This window comes from Ranitomeya variabilis, chromosome 8 (genome assembly GCF_051348905.1).
Source record: "Ranitomeya variabilis isolate aRanVar5 chromosome 8, aRanVar5.hap1, whole genome shotgun sequence".
Taxonomy (NCBI): domain Eukaryota; kingdom Metazoa; phylum Chordata; class Amphibia; order Anura; family Dendrobatidae; genus Ranitomeya; species Ranitomeya variabilis.
The window spans coordinates 142,902,557-142,916,812 of NC_135239.1; the positions used below are offsets into that span (position 1 = coordinate 142,902,557).

Sequence of the window (14,256 nt, forward strand, 5' to 3'; positions counted from 1 at the left end):
TTTTTTTTTTTATCACTGGCGGACTAGCTGCCCACGTTCCTCCCGATCACCACGCCCACAGCACTGATTATCAGCTTACCGTCAATATGCAATGTACATAAAAAGCTGTAATGTTGGCAGGGTTAGCATTCTGAGCTCTGCTACATCTACAGCAGCGAAAACTACATTTTCCCTACATTCACTGCTCTCACATAAGGCAGCAAAAACATGGTGCCAGATTCCTTAAAGCAGTCTGCCAAATGTTACAGGTGGCATACTTTTGCATCAGTTGACACTACACTAGGATGCAATATAAAGTGTGAAGCAATGACCAAATGGCTGCTATGCAGACCTGTAGAGCAGAGGCTTTGTCAGGAAAAGCCCACAACTTCCCCACCACTCGACGAGAATGGGTTGTCACAAGAAACCCACTGATTGCACATTTAGACTTAGGCCTTGTTATTTGGTTGACCAGATCCAATGGACTACTGTGGGTTTTGATGCCGTCATATCCCACCTGTGACCCTTTATAAAAAGGGAAAGCCTGGAGGCTAAGGCTGCTTTCACACATCAGGTTTTTTGTTTCAGGCACAATCCGGCAGTTTTTGAAAAAAACAGATCCGTTTTTTTTTTTACGCCGGATCAGTTTTTGTCCCATAGAGTTGTATTAGCGCCGGATTGTGCCAGAAGGACATGCGTTTCATCCGTTTTGTGCCGGATCCGTCCCTTCAGGTGTGTTTTTTTTTCTCTCTCTCTCTCCTTTCACACATCAGGTTTTCAGTGTCAGGCTAAATCCGGCGAATGTTGAAAAAACTGGATCCGGCGCAGATTGTGAAAAACGGATGCGACGGATCTGTTTTTTTGACGGATCCGGCTAGCCTATCTAGATTATCGGATAAAAAAAAATTTGGAGCATGCTCAGTTTAAAAAACCGAATCAGACCGCCGGATCCGCCTTTTTCCAGATCCGGCACCTTCCGACTCCCATTCTAGCAAACAGCCAGAAGTGCCGGATTCGGCGCTTCAGGCTTTTTGGCCTGAGACAAAAAACGTTGGTATGGACGTTTTTTTCAAGAAACTGTAAGCGGCAGATTTGCCAGATCCGGCGAAAACCGGACGAAACGCAATGTCGTCCGGTGCAATCCGGCACTAGTACAAGTCTACGGGAAAAAAAAAACGATCCGGCGGCAACATTCGCCTGATCCGTTTTTTTGAAAATTAGCCGGATTTAGCCTGACACTGAAAACCTGATGTGAAAGTAGCCTTAGTGGTTAGCACTGCCGCTTTACAGTACTAGGGTCTCGGGTTCAAATACCACCATGACTAATAGCTACAGCTCAGAATAACAAGCCGATGCACAGCTCTTGGGGTAGGTAAATATCAGCTAGAAGAGTATATCCCAAAATGTTAAAACATAACTTTTACTACGGATCTTTAAAATGAACAAACAATACACAACCAAAATATAAAAGTGCTCACGCCGAAAACCGTGCTCAGATAAAAAACTGGCTTGATCTCACCAATTTACTGTGGTGGAATGCCACATGGGATTACCTGTCTCTAACAGGGTATACAGCCACTGCGTATACCTTCTGTGTTCGATATTGAAGTGGACTCGTTTCATGGACTTGTGAATCTGTGTCTAGGCCTGTTGGCCATCGAAAACTCCCCTGATGAATCTCCGCTATCGGTGAAGAAACGCGTAGGGAGGCGTGAACTACATCATACATGGTGGGGGGTGTCCATAATAGGGCACACTTGGGCCTGTCCTTGTAAGGACGGGAGTCTTTTTTGCTGGGGCACGACAGGGGATTAGAAACAGGTCCCCGTCCCCTACAAATACTACCCTACAAACAGTGGACCCTCCCTGGGACCACCCCAAGCATCTACGTGGGGATCCCTCGTCCACAATTGGTGAGATCAAGCCAGTTTTTTATCTGAGCACGGTTTTCGGCGTGAGCACTTTTATATTTTGGTTGTGTATTGTTTGTTCATTTTAAAGATCCGTAGTAAAAGTTATGTTTTAACATTTTGGGATATACTCTTCTAGCTGATATTCAAATACCACCATGAATCACATCATAGTCTCTCCATATTTGCTTGAATTAACTAATATAAAGTTTCTTTCCACACTCCAAAGACATGTGGATAAGGAGTTTAATTTACGAGGCCCAGGGGGTACAACATTAATGACGTCTGTAAAGAACTGTGAAATATGATGGCGCAATACAAGTAAAATAAATAAATCCTGAAAGAAGCAGTCTGAAAGCAATATATGCACAATCAGTGGATTATATTCAAAGTATGAAGGTACTTTTCCCTCAGTTGGAAAGGAGAAGGACAAAAGGACAACAAAACATCCTCATTAAAATAGAATGCCAATTAGAGGACAAGAAAACCAATTCTGACACTCACCTGATGGAAGTGATGGCCAATAAAAAATCAACTCTCCAAGAGAACAAGCGTAAAAAGATCCTACCTCTAACGGGATTGTACAAATGCTTCCAACTGCTCTTCTGTAAAGTTGCTCAAAAGGAGGTAATCTCAGTCCCTGTCTGTTATTACATGTGTCACATAGGAGAAAACTTGCTCTAACTGCTTGTGTGGGCGTGTTCTTTTCCTATGGTGTTACTGCAGGCTTACAATTGGTCAACTTCACGCAGGAGGAGAAGTACATGCTACACTACACATTACTCAGCTCTGCATCCACTATTCCATGTGGTGGCCAGTTTAACATTTTCAAACTGGTGAAAGATCCTCTTTAAACATGAGTGGAAAATCCTCAGTATTTACATTGAAAAGTGACCTCCAATTCACTCCAGTAAACACTGGAGGGATCTGGCAAGCCACAAACTGCTGGAGAATGACAGGAGCAGGGCCGAGAACAGATGAAGATGGCGGCTGGTAAGTAGAAGACTAGGGGCAGGGAACCTACGTTAGTAACACCACTTTAGCGTTTTTTTTTTTTATTGCAGCGCTGGAGTGGTGCTATAACTACATAATAGACAAATCTGTATCATGCATCTCCTCCCCTGCCCAGGAGCTGTGGTATGACCAGTCCAAGTCCCTGCACAGTCAGACACAGCCATTACACATTTATAAGATTATCTCAGCACAGGAACATTTTATTTAACACATATGTGAAAATTATTATTACAAAATCTATTGATTAAAGACTACTTTGATCATGGCACAACTCCTTTAAAGAAGAACTCCCATCAAAATTTGTATCCTCAAAATACTGCAATCATATTCTACCCAGCTAATTATTCAGTTTTCCATTAGGGCTATGACAACACGTGATTAAAACTGATCAGCTGAATACTTCTATGCTCTATGTAGAAACAGAAGATCAATTTTCCCTGTATGACTCATGAGTCACTGTTAGGCTAAGCGCACACGTTGCAGAATTGCCGCGGAAATTTCTGTGGCAATTCCGCAACTCCTGCCGCGGGTATATCGCATGCGGAATTGGCATGCGTTTTCCCACTAAACACTAGCGTTTTCCAAGCGATCTGTAGCATCGCTTGGAAAACTGATTGACAGGTTGATCACGCTTGTCATACATAGTTTTTGACAAGTGTGACCAACTTTTTACTATTGATGCTGCCTATGCAGCATCAATAGTAAAAGATATAGTGTAAAAAATATAAAAAAAATTAAAAATCATGATATTCTCACCCGGCGTCCCCCGGCAGGATTCCCGCTCCTCGTGATGCTCCGGTCGCAGTAATGCTTTGTGGCATGACCCCAGATGAAGTACGGTCTTTTTTTTTTGTTTTACCAATTATATGGTTCCCAGGGCCTGGAGGAGAGTCTCCTCTCCTCCAGCCTGGGTACCAACCGCACATGATCCGCTTACTTCCCACATGGTGGGCATAACCCCATGGGGGAAGTAAGCGGATCAATGCATTCCTATGTGCGCGGAATCCCCGCGATTCGCACAAAGAATGAACATGCTGCTTTTTTTTCCAGAATGCGATTCCGTCGCGGAAAAAAATGCAGCATGTGCACAAAAAATGCGGAATGCATTCTAGAAAATTAAAAATAGGATGCTTAATGTGAGCTTTTTTCACGTTTTTATAGCAAAAAAAACGTGAAAAAACATGAACATGTGCAGCACATAGCCTAGAAGTCCCTGGCAGGTGGAGGAGCAGAGCAGCTGGGTCAGGAGGTGATGAGGGAAATGATAAATGCAGGGACAAAAGTTTGTTTCTACATAGAGTTGAGAAAAGAAAATAATTTACTGGGTAGAAAGGCAAAATGAGCAATTGTAAGTACACAGTGCCATATAATAGGATGATGACTGCAAATACATTAAGAGGATAAAAACTTGATGGGAGGAGCACTTCTTAAAGTGAATGATCACTTCTGAGTTACCCCATCTAAGAAGTATTTTCATCATAAAACTATTGTTTTTATTCTATATTATTCTTTTGTTCCCTTTAAAAAAAACTCCAATAAACTTACTTGAAGCTTCTAAAGGAGCAGGATGAGAAAGAGAAATGTCTCCATTGTTTGCAGGTCCCGTTTTCTTAACAGCTCTCCTTTTGCCTGGAGTAAAGGAAAGATATCATCAATGTAGTTCCAAAGACAACAAAATATGGCAGCCTTATTCATTGGCTTCACTACTACATGACAACATCATAGCAAACACGTTTCTAACAGAAACCAGTCATTAGATCAAAGAATGAATCAGTCGATGTGCGGTTTTACATTTTATGCCACAATAACTGGTCTCCTTCTAAATCATTTGTGACATGATAATATTTTCATAGCAGAGTGTCTGCAAGTCCATTATTAGAAGGCAGTTCCTGCCACTTTGTCTGCATGTCACACTCCCCTGGAGAAAGCGTAACAGAGAAACGCGCGTTAAGGCACTGGTGGCTATATGTGGGGTCCAATAACTTCAACATGGGTAAGCATTATATTACATCAATGTTATATATGGACTGATTAGTCTCATGTCAGCATTGAAACAGTACTCCAGTACCTTCTGTGTGGATTGATTCATTTTCTGCATACTCTTGCATATTCTCTCTTATATTACATTACCATCTACATGGATTGATTAATTTATGTTTTATATGCACTATTTGAATATTTGAACCTAATCAGTATTTTCCGTTTTTTGACAACAACAAGACTATTTTTACCCATTCTCTGACTTCAACCCGCCACCTTTCTTCTTACTTGATTAATTCCTTTTTTTTAAACCTCTAATGTACCAAGGATGTTTGGTTCCTGTTTTCATAATGTTTAGAAAAATATTTAGATTTGAGAGTCCTCAGTGGTTGATACCTTTTAATAGCTAACTGAAAAGATGGTAACAAATTGCAAACTTTCGAGACTACTCAGGTCTCATCCCGAGTAGTCTGGAATAGGGTTGAGCGAAACGGGTCGATCATTTTCAAAAGTCGCCGACTTTTGGCTAAGTCGGCGTCTCATGAAACCCGATCCGACCCCTGGGCTTGTCGGCCATGCGGTACGCGACTTTCGCACCAAAGTCGCGTTTCAATGACGCGAAAAGCGCCATTTCTCAGCCAATGAAGGTGAACGCAGAGTGTGGGCAGCGTGATGACATAGATCCTGGTCCCCACCATCTTAGAGAAGGGCATTGCAGTGATTGGCTTGCTGTCTGCGGCGTCACAGGGGCTATAAAGGGGCGTTCCCGCCGACCGCCATCTTACTGCTGCTGATCTGAGCTTAGGGAGAGGTTGCTGCCGCTTCGTCAGAAGCAGGGAGAGCGTTAGGCAGGGTCCACTAACCACCAAACCGCTTGTGCTGTAGCGATTTCCACTGTCCAACACCACCTTCGGTGTGCAGGAACAGTGGAAGCTATTTTTTTTTTTTTTTCCTCAGCGCTGTAGCTCATTGGGCTGCCCTAGAAGGCTCCGTGATAGCTGTATTGCTGTGTGTACGCCACTGTGGAAACCAACTGCTTTTTTCAAAGCACATATCCTCTTGTTCCTTTCTGCACAGCTATCTTTTTTGTTTGTCCACACTTTTTATTTAATTTGTGCATCAGTCCACTCCTATTGCTGCCTGCCATACCTGGCTTAGATTACTGCAGGGAGATAGTAATTGTAGGACAGTCCCTGTTTTTTTTTTTTTTTTGTGGGAGATTAAGATTGGCATTTCTGCTACAGTGCCATCCCTGTGTGTGCCATCTCTCACTGAGTGGGCCATAGAAAGCCTATTTATTTTTTCCGTGATTTGTGTTCTAAATTCTACCTCAACACAAAAACACTACATCAATCAGTGGTAGAAAAATATTGGCCTCAGTCAGGGCTTGTGTGCCACTGCTGTGTGTGCTATCTCTTATTCAGTGGGCTATAGAAAGCCTATTTATTTATTTATTTTTTTTCTTATTATTTGGTTTCTAAAGTCTCCCTGAAAAAAATAAAAATAAATAAAAAAACAGTGGGAGAGTAATATTGCCCTTTCAGCTTGTGTGCCAGTCTTGACTCCTGGGTGTGCCACCTCTCTCTCTAATTGTGGGCCATAGAAAGCCTTTTTTTTTTTTTTTTTTTTAAATATTATTGGGTTTCTAAAGTCTCCCTTAAAAAACAAAACATACATAAAAAAACAGTGGGAGAGTAATATTGCCTTTTCAGCTTGTGTGCCAGTCTTGACTCCTGGGTGTGCCACCTCTCTCTCTCATTCAGTGGGCCATAGAAAGGCTATTTATTTTTTTGGTTTTTTTAATATTATTTGGTTTCTAAAGTCTCCCTGAAAAAAAAAAAAAAAAACATAAAAAAACAGTGGGAGAGTAATATTGCCCTTTCAGCTTGTGTGCCAGTCTTGACTCCTGGGTGTGCCACCTCTCTCCCTCTCATTCAGTGGGCCATAGAAAGCCTATTTATTTTTTTTTTAAATATTATTGGGTTTCTAAAGTCTCCCTTAAAAAACAAAAAATACATAAAAAAACAGTGGGAGAGTAATATTGCCCTTTCAGCTTGTGTGCCAGTCTTGACTCCTGGGTGTGCCACCTCTCTCCCTCTCATTCAGTGGGCCATAGAAAGCCTATTTTTTTTTTTTTTTTTTTAAATATTATTGGGTTTCTAAAGTCTCCCTTAAACAAAAAATACATAAAAAAACAGTGGGAGAGTAATATTGCCCTTTCAGCTTGTGTGCCAGTCTTGACTCCTGGGTGTGCCACCTCTCTCTCTCATTCAGTGGGCCATAGAAAGGCTATTTATTTTTTTGGTTTTTTTAATATTATTTGGTTTCTAAAGTCTCCCTGAAAAAAAAAAAAAAAACATAAAAAAACAGTGGGAGAGTAATATTGCCCTTTCAGCTTGTGTGCCAGTCTTGACTCCTGGGTGTGCCACCTCTCTCCCTCTCATTCAGTGGGCCATAGAAAGCCTATTTATTTTTATTTTTTTTAAATATTATTGGGTTTCTAAAGTCTCCCTTAAAAAACAAAAAATACATAAAAAAACAGTGGGAGAGTAATATTGCCCTTTCAGCTTGTGTGCCAGTCTTGACTCCTGGGTGTGCCACCTCTCTCCCTCTCATTCAGTGGGCCATAGAAAGCCTATTTATTTATTTTTTTTAAATATTATTGGGTTTCTAAAGTCTCCCTTAAAAAACAAAAAATACATAAAAAAAACAGTGGGAGAGTAATATTGCCCTTTCAGCTTGTGTGCCAGTCTTGACTCCTGGGTGTGCCACCTCTCTCCCTCTCATTCAGTGGGCCATAGAAAGGCTATTTATTTTTTTGGTTTTTTTAATATTATTTGGTTTCTAAAGTCTCCCTGAAAAAAAAAAAAAACATAAAAAAACAGTGGGAGAGTAATATTGCCCTTTCAGCTTGTGTGCCAGTCTTGACTCCTGGGTGTGCCACCTCTCTCTCTCATTCAGTGGGCCATAGAAAGGCTATTTATTTTTTTTGGTTTTTTTAATATTATTTGGTTTCTAAAGTCTCCCTGAAAAAAAAAAAAAACATAAAAAAACAGTGGGAGAGTAATATTGCCCTTTCAGCTTGTGTGCCAGTCTTGACTCCTGGGTGTGCCACCTCTCTCCCTCTCATTCAGTGGGCCATAGAAAGCCTATTTATTTTTTTTTTTAAATATTATTGGGTTTCTAAAGTCTCCCTTAAAAAACAAAAAATACATAAAAAACAGTGGGAGAGTAATATTGCCCTTTCAGCTTGTGTGCCAGTCTTGACTCCTGGGTGTGCCACCTCTCTCCCTCTCATTCAGTGGGCCATAGAAAGCCTATTTATTTTTATTTTTTTTTTAATATTATTTGGTTTCTAAAGTCTCCCTGAGAAAAAAAAATAAATAAATTAGGTGGGAGATTAATATTGACAATAGTGCTTGAGTGACAGTCCTGCGTGTGTGTCATCTCTGTGATTTTGTGCCACAGAAAACAGAGTGTGTAACATTGTGCCTGATTTTCCTTGTGGTCTCACCAACCTGTTAAGGGATATTGAAATCATACTGAAGTTATAGCTCACCGTGTAAGTTGTTTGACAGCAACAAATAAAGTTACTTTGGTTAAGATTTTAAAACAATGAGGAAGTCTGGTGCAAGAGGTCGTCGTGGGCGTTCATTGTCAGCTGGTAATGATGGTAGTGGTAGTGGAGCATCAGGTGGTCGTGGGGATAAAAATATTCCACCTAAGTCTGGAGCTGTGGAGCCAGTTTCGTCGTCAGGCTACACAAGGCCTCGAACGCTCTCTTTTCTGGGAGTAGGAAAACCGCTTTTAAAGGCGGAGCAGCAACAGCAAGTTTTGGCTTACATTGCAGACTCAGCCTCTAGCTCTTTTGCCTCCTCTTCAGAAACTGGTAAATGTAAAAGCAGCGCGTCGCTTGTGGATGTTCACGGTCAGGGACAAGTCGCTTCCTTGTCCTGCTCAGCAAAAACTACAACAAGAGAGAAGGATGCAGCAGGCGACACAACGGGTCACTCCATGGAGCTCTTTACACATACCGTCCCTGGCTTAGAAAGTGAAACATTTAACAGGCCATGCCCATTACAAGTAGATTCTGACATGGAGTGCACTGATGCACAGCCACAGCCAGAGTACTATGCTGCTCCTTTGACTCAGACCACCACATTGCCCTCTCAGGGTACAGATCCACAATCAGACCCTGATGAGACTATGTTGCCCCGCCACGAACGCTATACCACCGACCGACACAGTGACACAGACGAAGTTGCACACGAGCTCGAAGAGGAGGTAATAGATGACCCAGTTATTGACCCCGATTGGCAGCCATTGGGGGAACAGGGTGCAGGCGGCAGTAGTTCAGAAGCGGAGGTGGAGGAGGGGCCGCAGCAGGCATCAACATCGCAACAGGTTCCATCTGCCGGGCCCGTATCTGGCCCAAAACGCGTGTCAAAGCCAAAACCTGTTGGAGGACAGCGTGGCCATCCGGTTAAAGCTCAGTCTGCAATCCCTGAAAAGGGATCCGAGTCTAGGAAGAGTGCAGTCTGGCATTTTTTTAAACAACATCCAACTGATCAGCGCAAAGTCATCTGTCAAAAATGTTCAACTAGCTTAAGCAGAGGTCAGAATCTGAAAAGTCTAAATACTAGTTGCATGCATAGACACTTAACCACCATGCATTTTCAAGCCTGGACTAACTATCAAACGTCCCTTAAGGTTGTAGCACCCTCGGCCAATGAAGCTAGTCAGCAACGCAACATCCCTTCCGTCACTGTAAGGCCACCATTTTCCGCACCACCGGCAGTATCTGTGCAGGTTTCTTTGCCAGCCAAAAGCAGTCAGGGTCAGGGAATCACCAGTTTTGTAGGAGGAAATATTGCATCTAGGGCACCAGCGGAAACAATACCGTCTCCAACCGTCTCTCAGTCTGCCATGTACACCGGCACACCCGAAAGTTCCACGATCTCCAGCTCTCCAGTCCAGCTCACCCTACATGAGACTCTGGTTAGAAAAAGGAAGTACTTATCCTCGCATCCGCGTACACAGGGTTTTAACGCCCACATAGCTAGACTAATCTCGTTAGAGATGATGCCCTACCGGTTAGTTGAAAGCGAAGCTTTCAAAGCCCTGATGGAGTACGCTGAACCACGATACGAGCTACCCAGTCGACACTTTTTTTCCAGAAAAGCCATCCCAGCCCTGCACCAGCATGTTAAACAGCGCATCGTCCATGCACTCAGGCAATCTGTGAGTACAAAGGTGCACCTGACTACAGATGCATGGACCAGTAGGCATGGCCAGGGACGTTATGTGTCCATCACGGCACACTGGGTGAATGTGGTGGATGCAGGGTCCACAGGCGACATCAATTTAGGGACAGTTGTGCCTAGCCCACGGTCTAGGAAACAGTTGGCTGTAGGCGTTCGCACCCCCTCCTCCTCCTCCTCCTCGTCCTCCTGCAGAAGCTACAGCTCTTCCACAGAATGCAGTCTGCCAACCACTCCATCGGCAGATGACACTGTTGCACACCAGTTGTCCCATTATGGGCCAGCTACTGCCAAGCGTCAGCAGGCTGTATTGGCTATGAAGTGTTTGGGCGACAACAGACACACCGCGGAAGTTCTGTCCGAGTTCTTGCAACAAGAAACGCAGTCGTGGCTGGGCACAGTAGATCTTGAGGCAGGCAAGGTAGTGAGTGATAACGGAAGGAATTTCATGGCTGCCATCTCCCTTTCCCAACTGAAACACATTCCTTGCCTGGCTCACACCTTAAACCTGGTGGTGCAGTGCTTATTGAAAACTTATCCTGGGTTCTCCGACCTGCTCCTCAAAGTGCGTGCACTTTGCTCACATATCCGACGTTCGCCTGTACACGCCAGCCGTATGCAGACCTATCAGCGGTCTTTGAACCTTCCCCAGCATCGCCTAATCATAGACGTTGCAACAAGGTGGAACTCAACACTGCACATGCTTCAGAGACTGTGCGAACAGAGGCGTGCTGTTATTTATTTGTGGGAGGATACACGGGCAGGCAGTAGGATGGCAGACATGGAGTTGTCAGGTGTGCAGTGGTCTAAGATACAAGACATGTGTCAAGTCCTTCAGTGTTTTGAGGAATGCACACGGCTGGTTAGTGCAGACAACGCCGTAATAAGCATGAGCATCCCCCTAATGCGTCTGCTGATGCAAAGTTTGACGCACATAAAGGAGCAGGCGTCTGCACCAGAGGAAGAGGAAAGCCTTGATGACAGTCAGCCATTGTCTGGTCAGGGCAGTGTACAGGACGAGGTAGCGGGCGAAGAGGAGGTGGAGGACGAGGAGGATGATGGGGATGAGTATATTTTTAATGCCGAACCTTTCCCGGGGGCACAGGAAATTGGTTGCGTGTCACGGCCGGGTTCTGGTTTTTTGAGGGACACAAGTGACGTAGATTTGCCTGCAACTGCCCCTCAACCAATCACAACCGGAGATTTGACAACTGGAACTTTGGCCCACATGGCGGATTATGCCTTACGTATCCTAAAAAGGGACACACGCATTACGAAAATGATGAACGATGACGATTACTGGTTGGCCTGCCTCCTTGATCCACGCTATAAAGGCAAATTGCAAAATATTATGCCACATGAGAACTTGGAACTAATATTAGCAACCAAACAATCAACTCTTGTTGACCGTTTGCTTCAGGCATTCCCAGCACACAGCGCACGTGATCGTTCTCACACGAGCTCCAGGGGGCAGCAGACTAGGAGTGTTAGGGGTGCACACATCAGAAGTGGCGTTGGACAGAGGGGTTTTCTGACCAGGTTGTGGAGTGATTTTGCTATGACCGCAGACAGGACAGGTACTGCTGCATCAATTGAAAGTGACAGGAGACAACATTTGTCCAGTATGGTTACTAACTATTTTTCATCCCTTATCGATGTTCTCCCTCAACCGTCATTCCCATTTGATTACTGGGCCTCCAAATTAGACACCTGGCCAGAATTGGCAGAATATGCATTGCAGGAGCTTGCTTGCCCGGCAGCAAGTGTCCTATCAGAAAGAGTATTCAGTGCTGCAGGTTCAATATTAACCGAAAAAAGGACTCGTCTGGCTACCCAAAATGTTGACGATCTAACATTCATTAAAATGAACCACAACTGGATTTCGAAATCTTTTGCCCCACCTTGCCCGGCCGACACCTAGCTTTCCTATGAAAAGCTCTTGCCTGTGAATTACTTTTCTAATGTCTAATTTGCTGCAGCTGATTGTACAGCATACGACATGTTTACACCTCCCTAAATGGCCAAACTCCCCACACGGGGCCGTGGTATCGCGACTTGGCGCAAGCACCCGTGAGACTGCTGTTTGTCTGAAGAGGTGGGTGTGCTCGCTTTTGGTTGACGGCATTGCTACTGGGTCCCTCATAGTACAATGTAGTGTCTCTGGCGGTGGTGGTGCGCACCCAACGTCAGACACACCGTTGTAACATGAGGGGCCCTGGGGCGGTCCCGCCGGCCTCAAGAGAGTTCCCCCCTACCCCAGCTCAAAATGTGCTCTACCACGTGCAAAATTATGTCGCACAGCTCCACCAATCTTTAGTCTATTCGCTGACATCATTCAATGTCTGGCACTGACAATACAATTTTGTAGACATCTATGATGCAACTTAAAGTAGTCTGTGTCTGTGTCCTATATTGGCACCATTAAATAGTTACTGCCAAATTACTATGTCAGAAACTCAGTAGATGAGCCCACCCCTGTACCTAAGTATGCCACCTTTTTTTTTGTTTTGGTTGTTTTGCGAGACATTAACATCTATTTATATTTTGGGAGTACTGGGACAGACACTCCTTGCACTACTCCTCCACTCACCACCAAGCTGCCTGTGTATCCATGTAACCGCAGTAAAACTGCCATGAGCCTATTGTTTGTTATTTTAGGCCTTTGATAGCCTGTCTGCGGTCCCTACTTTAAATACTCCTCCACTCACCACCAAGCTGCCTGCCCGTGTATCCATGTAACCGCTGTAAAACTGCCATGAGCCTATTGTTTGTTATTTTAGGCCTTTGATAGCCTGTCTGCGGTCCCTACTTTAAATACTCCTCCACTCACCACCAAGCTGCCTGCCCGTGTATCCATGTAACCGCTGTAAAACTGCCATGAGCCTATTGTTTGTTATTTTAGGCCTTTGATAGCCTGTCTGCGGTCCCTACTTTAAATACTCCTCCACTCACCACCAAGCTGCCTGCCCGTGTATCCATGTAACCGCTGTAAAACTGCCATGAGCCTATTGTTTGTTATTTTAGGCCTTTGATAGCCTGTCTGCGGTCCCTACTTTAAATACTCCTCCACTCACCACCAAGCTGCCTGCCCGTGTATCCATGTAACCGCTGTAAAACTGCCATGAGCCTATTGTTTGTTATTTTAGGCCTTTGATAGCCTGTCTGCGGTCCCTACTTTAAATACTCCTCCACTCACCACCAAGCTGCCTGCCCGTGTATCCATGTAACCGCTGTAAAACTGCCATGAGCCTATTGTTTGTTATTTTAGGCCTTTGATAGCCTGTCTGCGGTCCCTACTTTAAATACTCCTCCACTCACCACCAAGCTGCCTGCCCGTGTATCCATGTAACCGCTGTAAAACTGCCATGAGCCTATTGTTTGTTATTTTAGGCCTTTGATAGCCTGTCTGCGGTCCCTACTTTAAATACTCCTCCACTCACCACCAAGCTGCCTGTGTATCCATGTAACCGCTGTAAAACTGCCATGAGCCTATTGTTTGTTATTTTAGGCCTTTGGTAGCCTGTCTGCGGTCCCTACTTTAAATACTCCTCCACTCACCACCAAGCTGCCTGCCCGTGTATCCATGTAACCGCTGTAAAACTGCCATGAGCCTATTGTTTGTTATTTTAGGCCTTCGAAGCCTGTCTGCGGTCCCTCCTTCCAGTAGGCCTCCACTGACCAGACCACTGCTGCCCGTGTACCCCTGGAACCAATTTTAAAGTGCCTACAGCCAGCCCATTTTATTGTGTTAGGCCTTCGAAGCCTGTCTGCGGTCCCTCCTTCCAGTAGGCCTCCACTGACCAGACCACTGCTGCCCGTGTACCCCTGGAACCAATTTTAAAGTGCCTACAGCCAGCCCATTTTATTGTGTTAGGCCTTCGAAGCCTGTCTGCGGTCCCTCCTTCCACTAGGCCTCCACTGACCAGACCACTGCTGCCCGTGTACCCCTGGAACCAATTTTAAAGTGCCTACAGCCAGCCCATTTTATTGTGTTAGGCCTTCGAAGCCTGTCTGCGGTCCCTCCTTCCACTAGGCCTCCACTGACCAGACCACTGCTGCCCGTGTACCCCTGGAACCAATTTTAAAGTGCCTACAGCCAGCCCATTTTATTG

At 44.6% G+C, this 14,256-nt stretch overlaps 1 protein-coding gene across 9 annotated transcripts in view; it reads right to left on the reverse strand.

Annotated features, from left to right (window-relative positions):
- L3MBTL2 (L3MBTL histone methyl-lysine binding protein 2) overlaps positions 1–14,256 on the reverse strand; it is a 241,087-nt gene that overhangs the window by 19,028 nt on the left and 207,803 nt on the right. For all 9 annotated transcript variants that reach the window (XM_077275930.1, XM_077275928.1, XM_077275934.1 and 6 more), the window contains one exon: positions 4,449–4,532. In XM_077275930.1, coding sequence (XP_077132045.1) covers positions 4,449–4,532 — 84 coding nt within the window. The remainder of the gene's footprint in view (positions 1–4,448; positions 4,533–14,256) is intronic.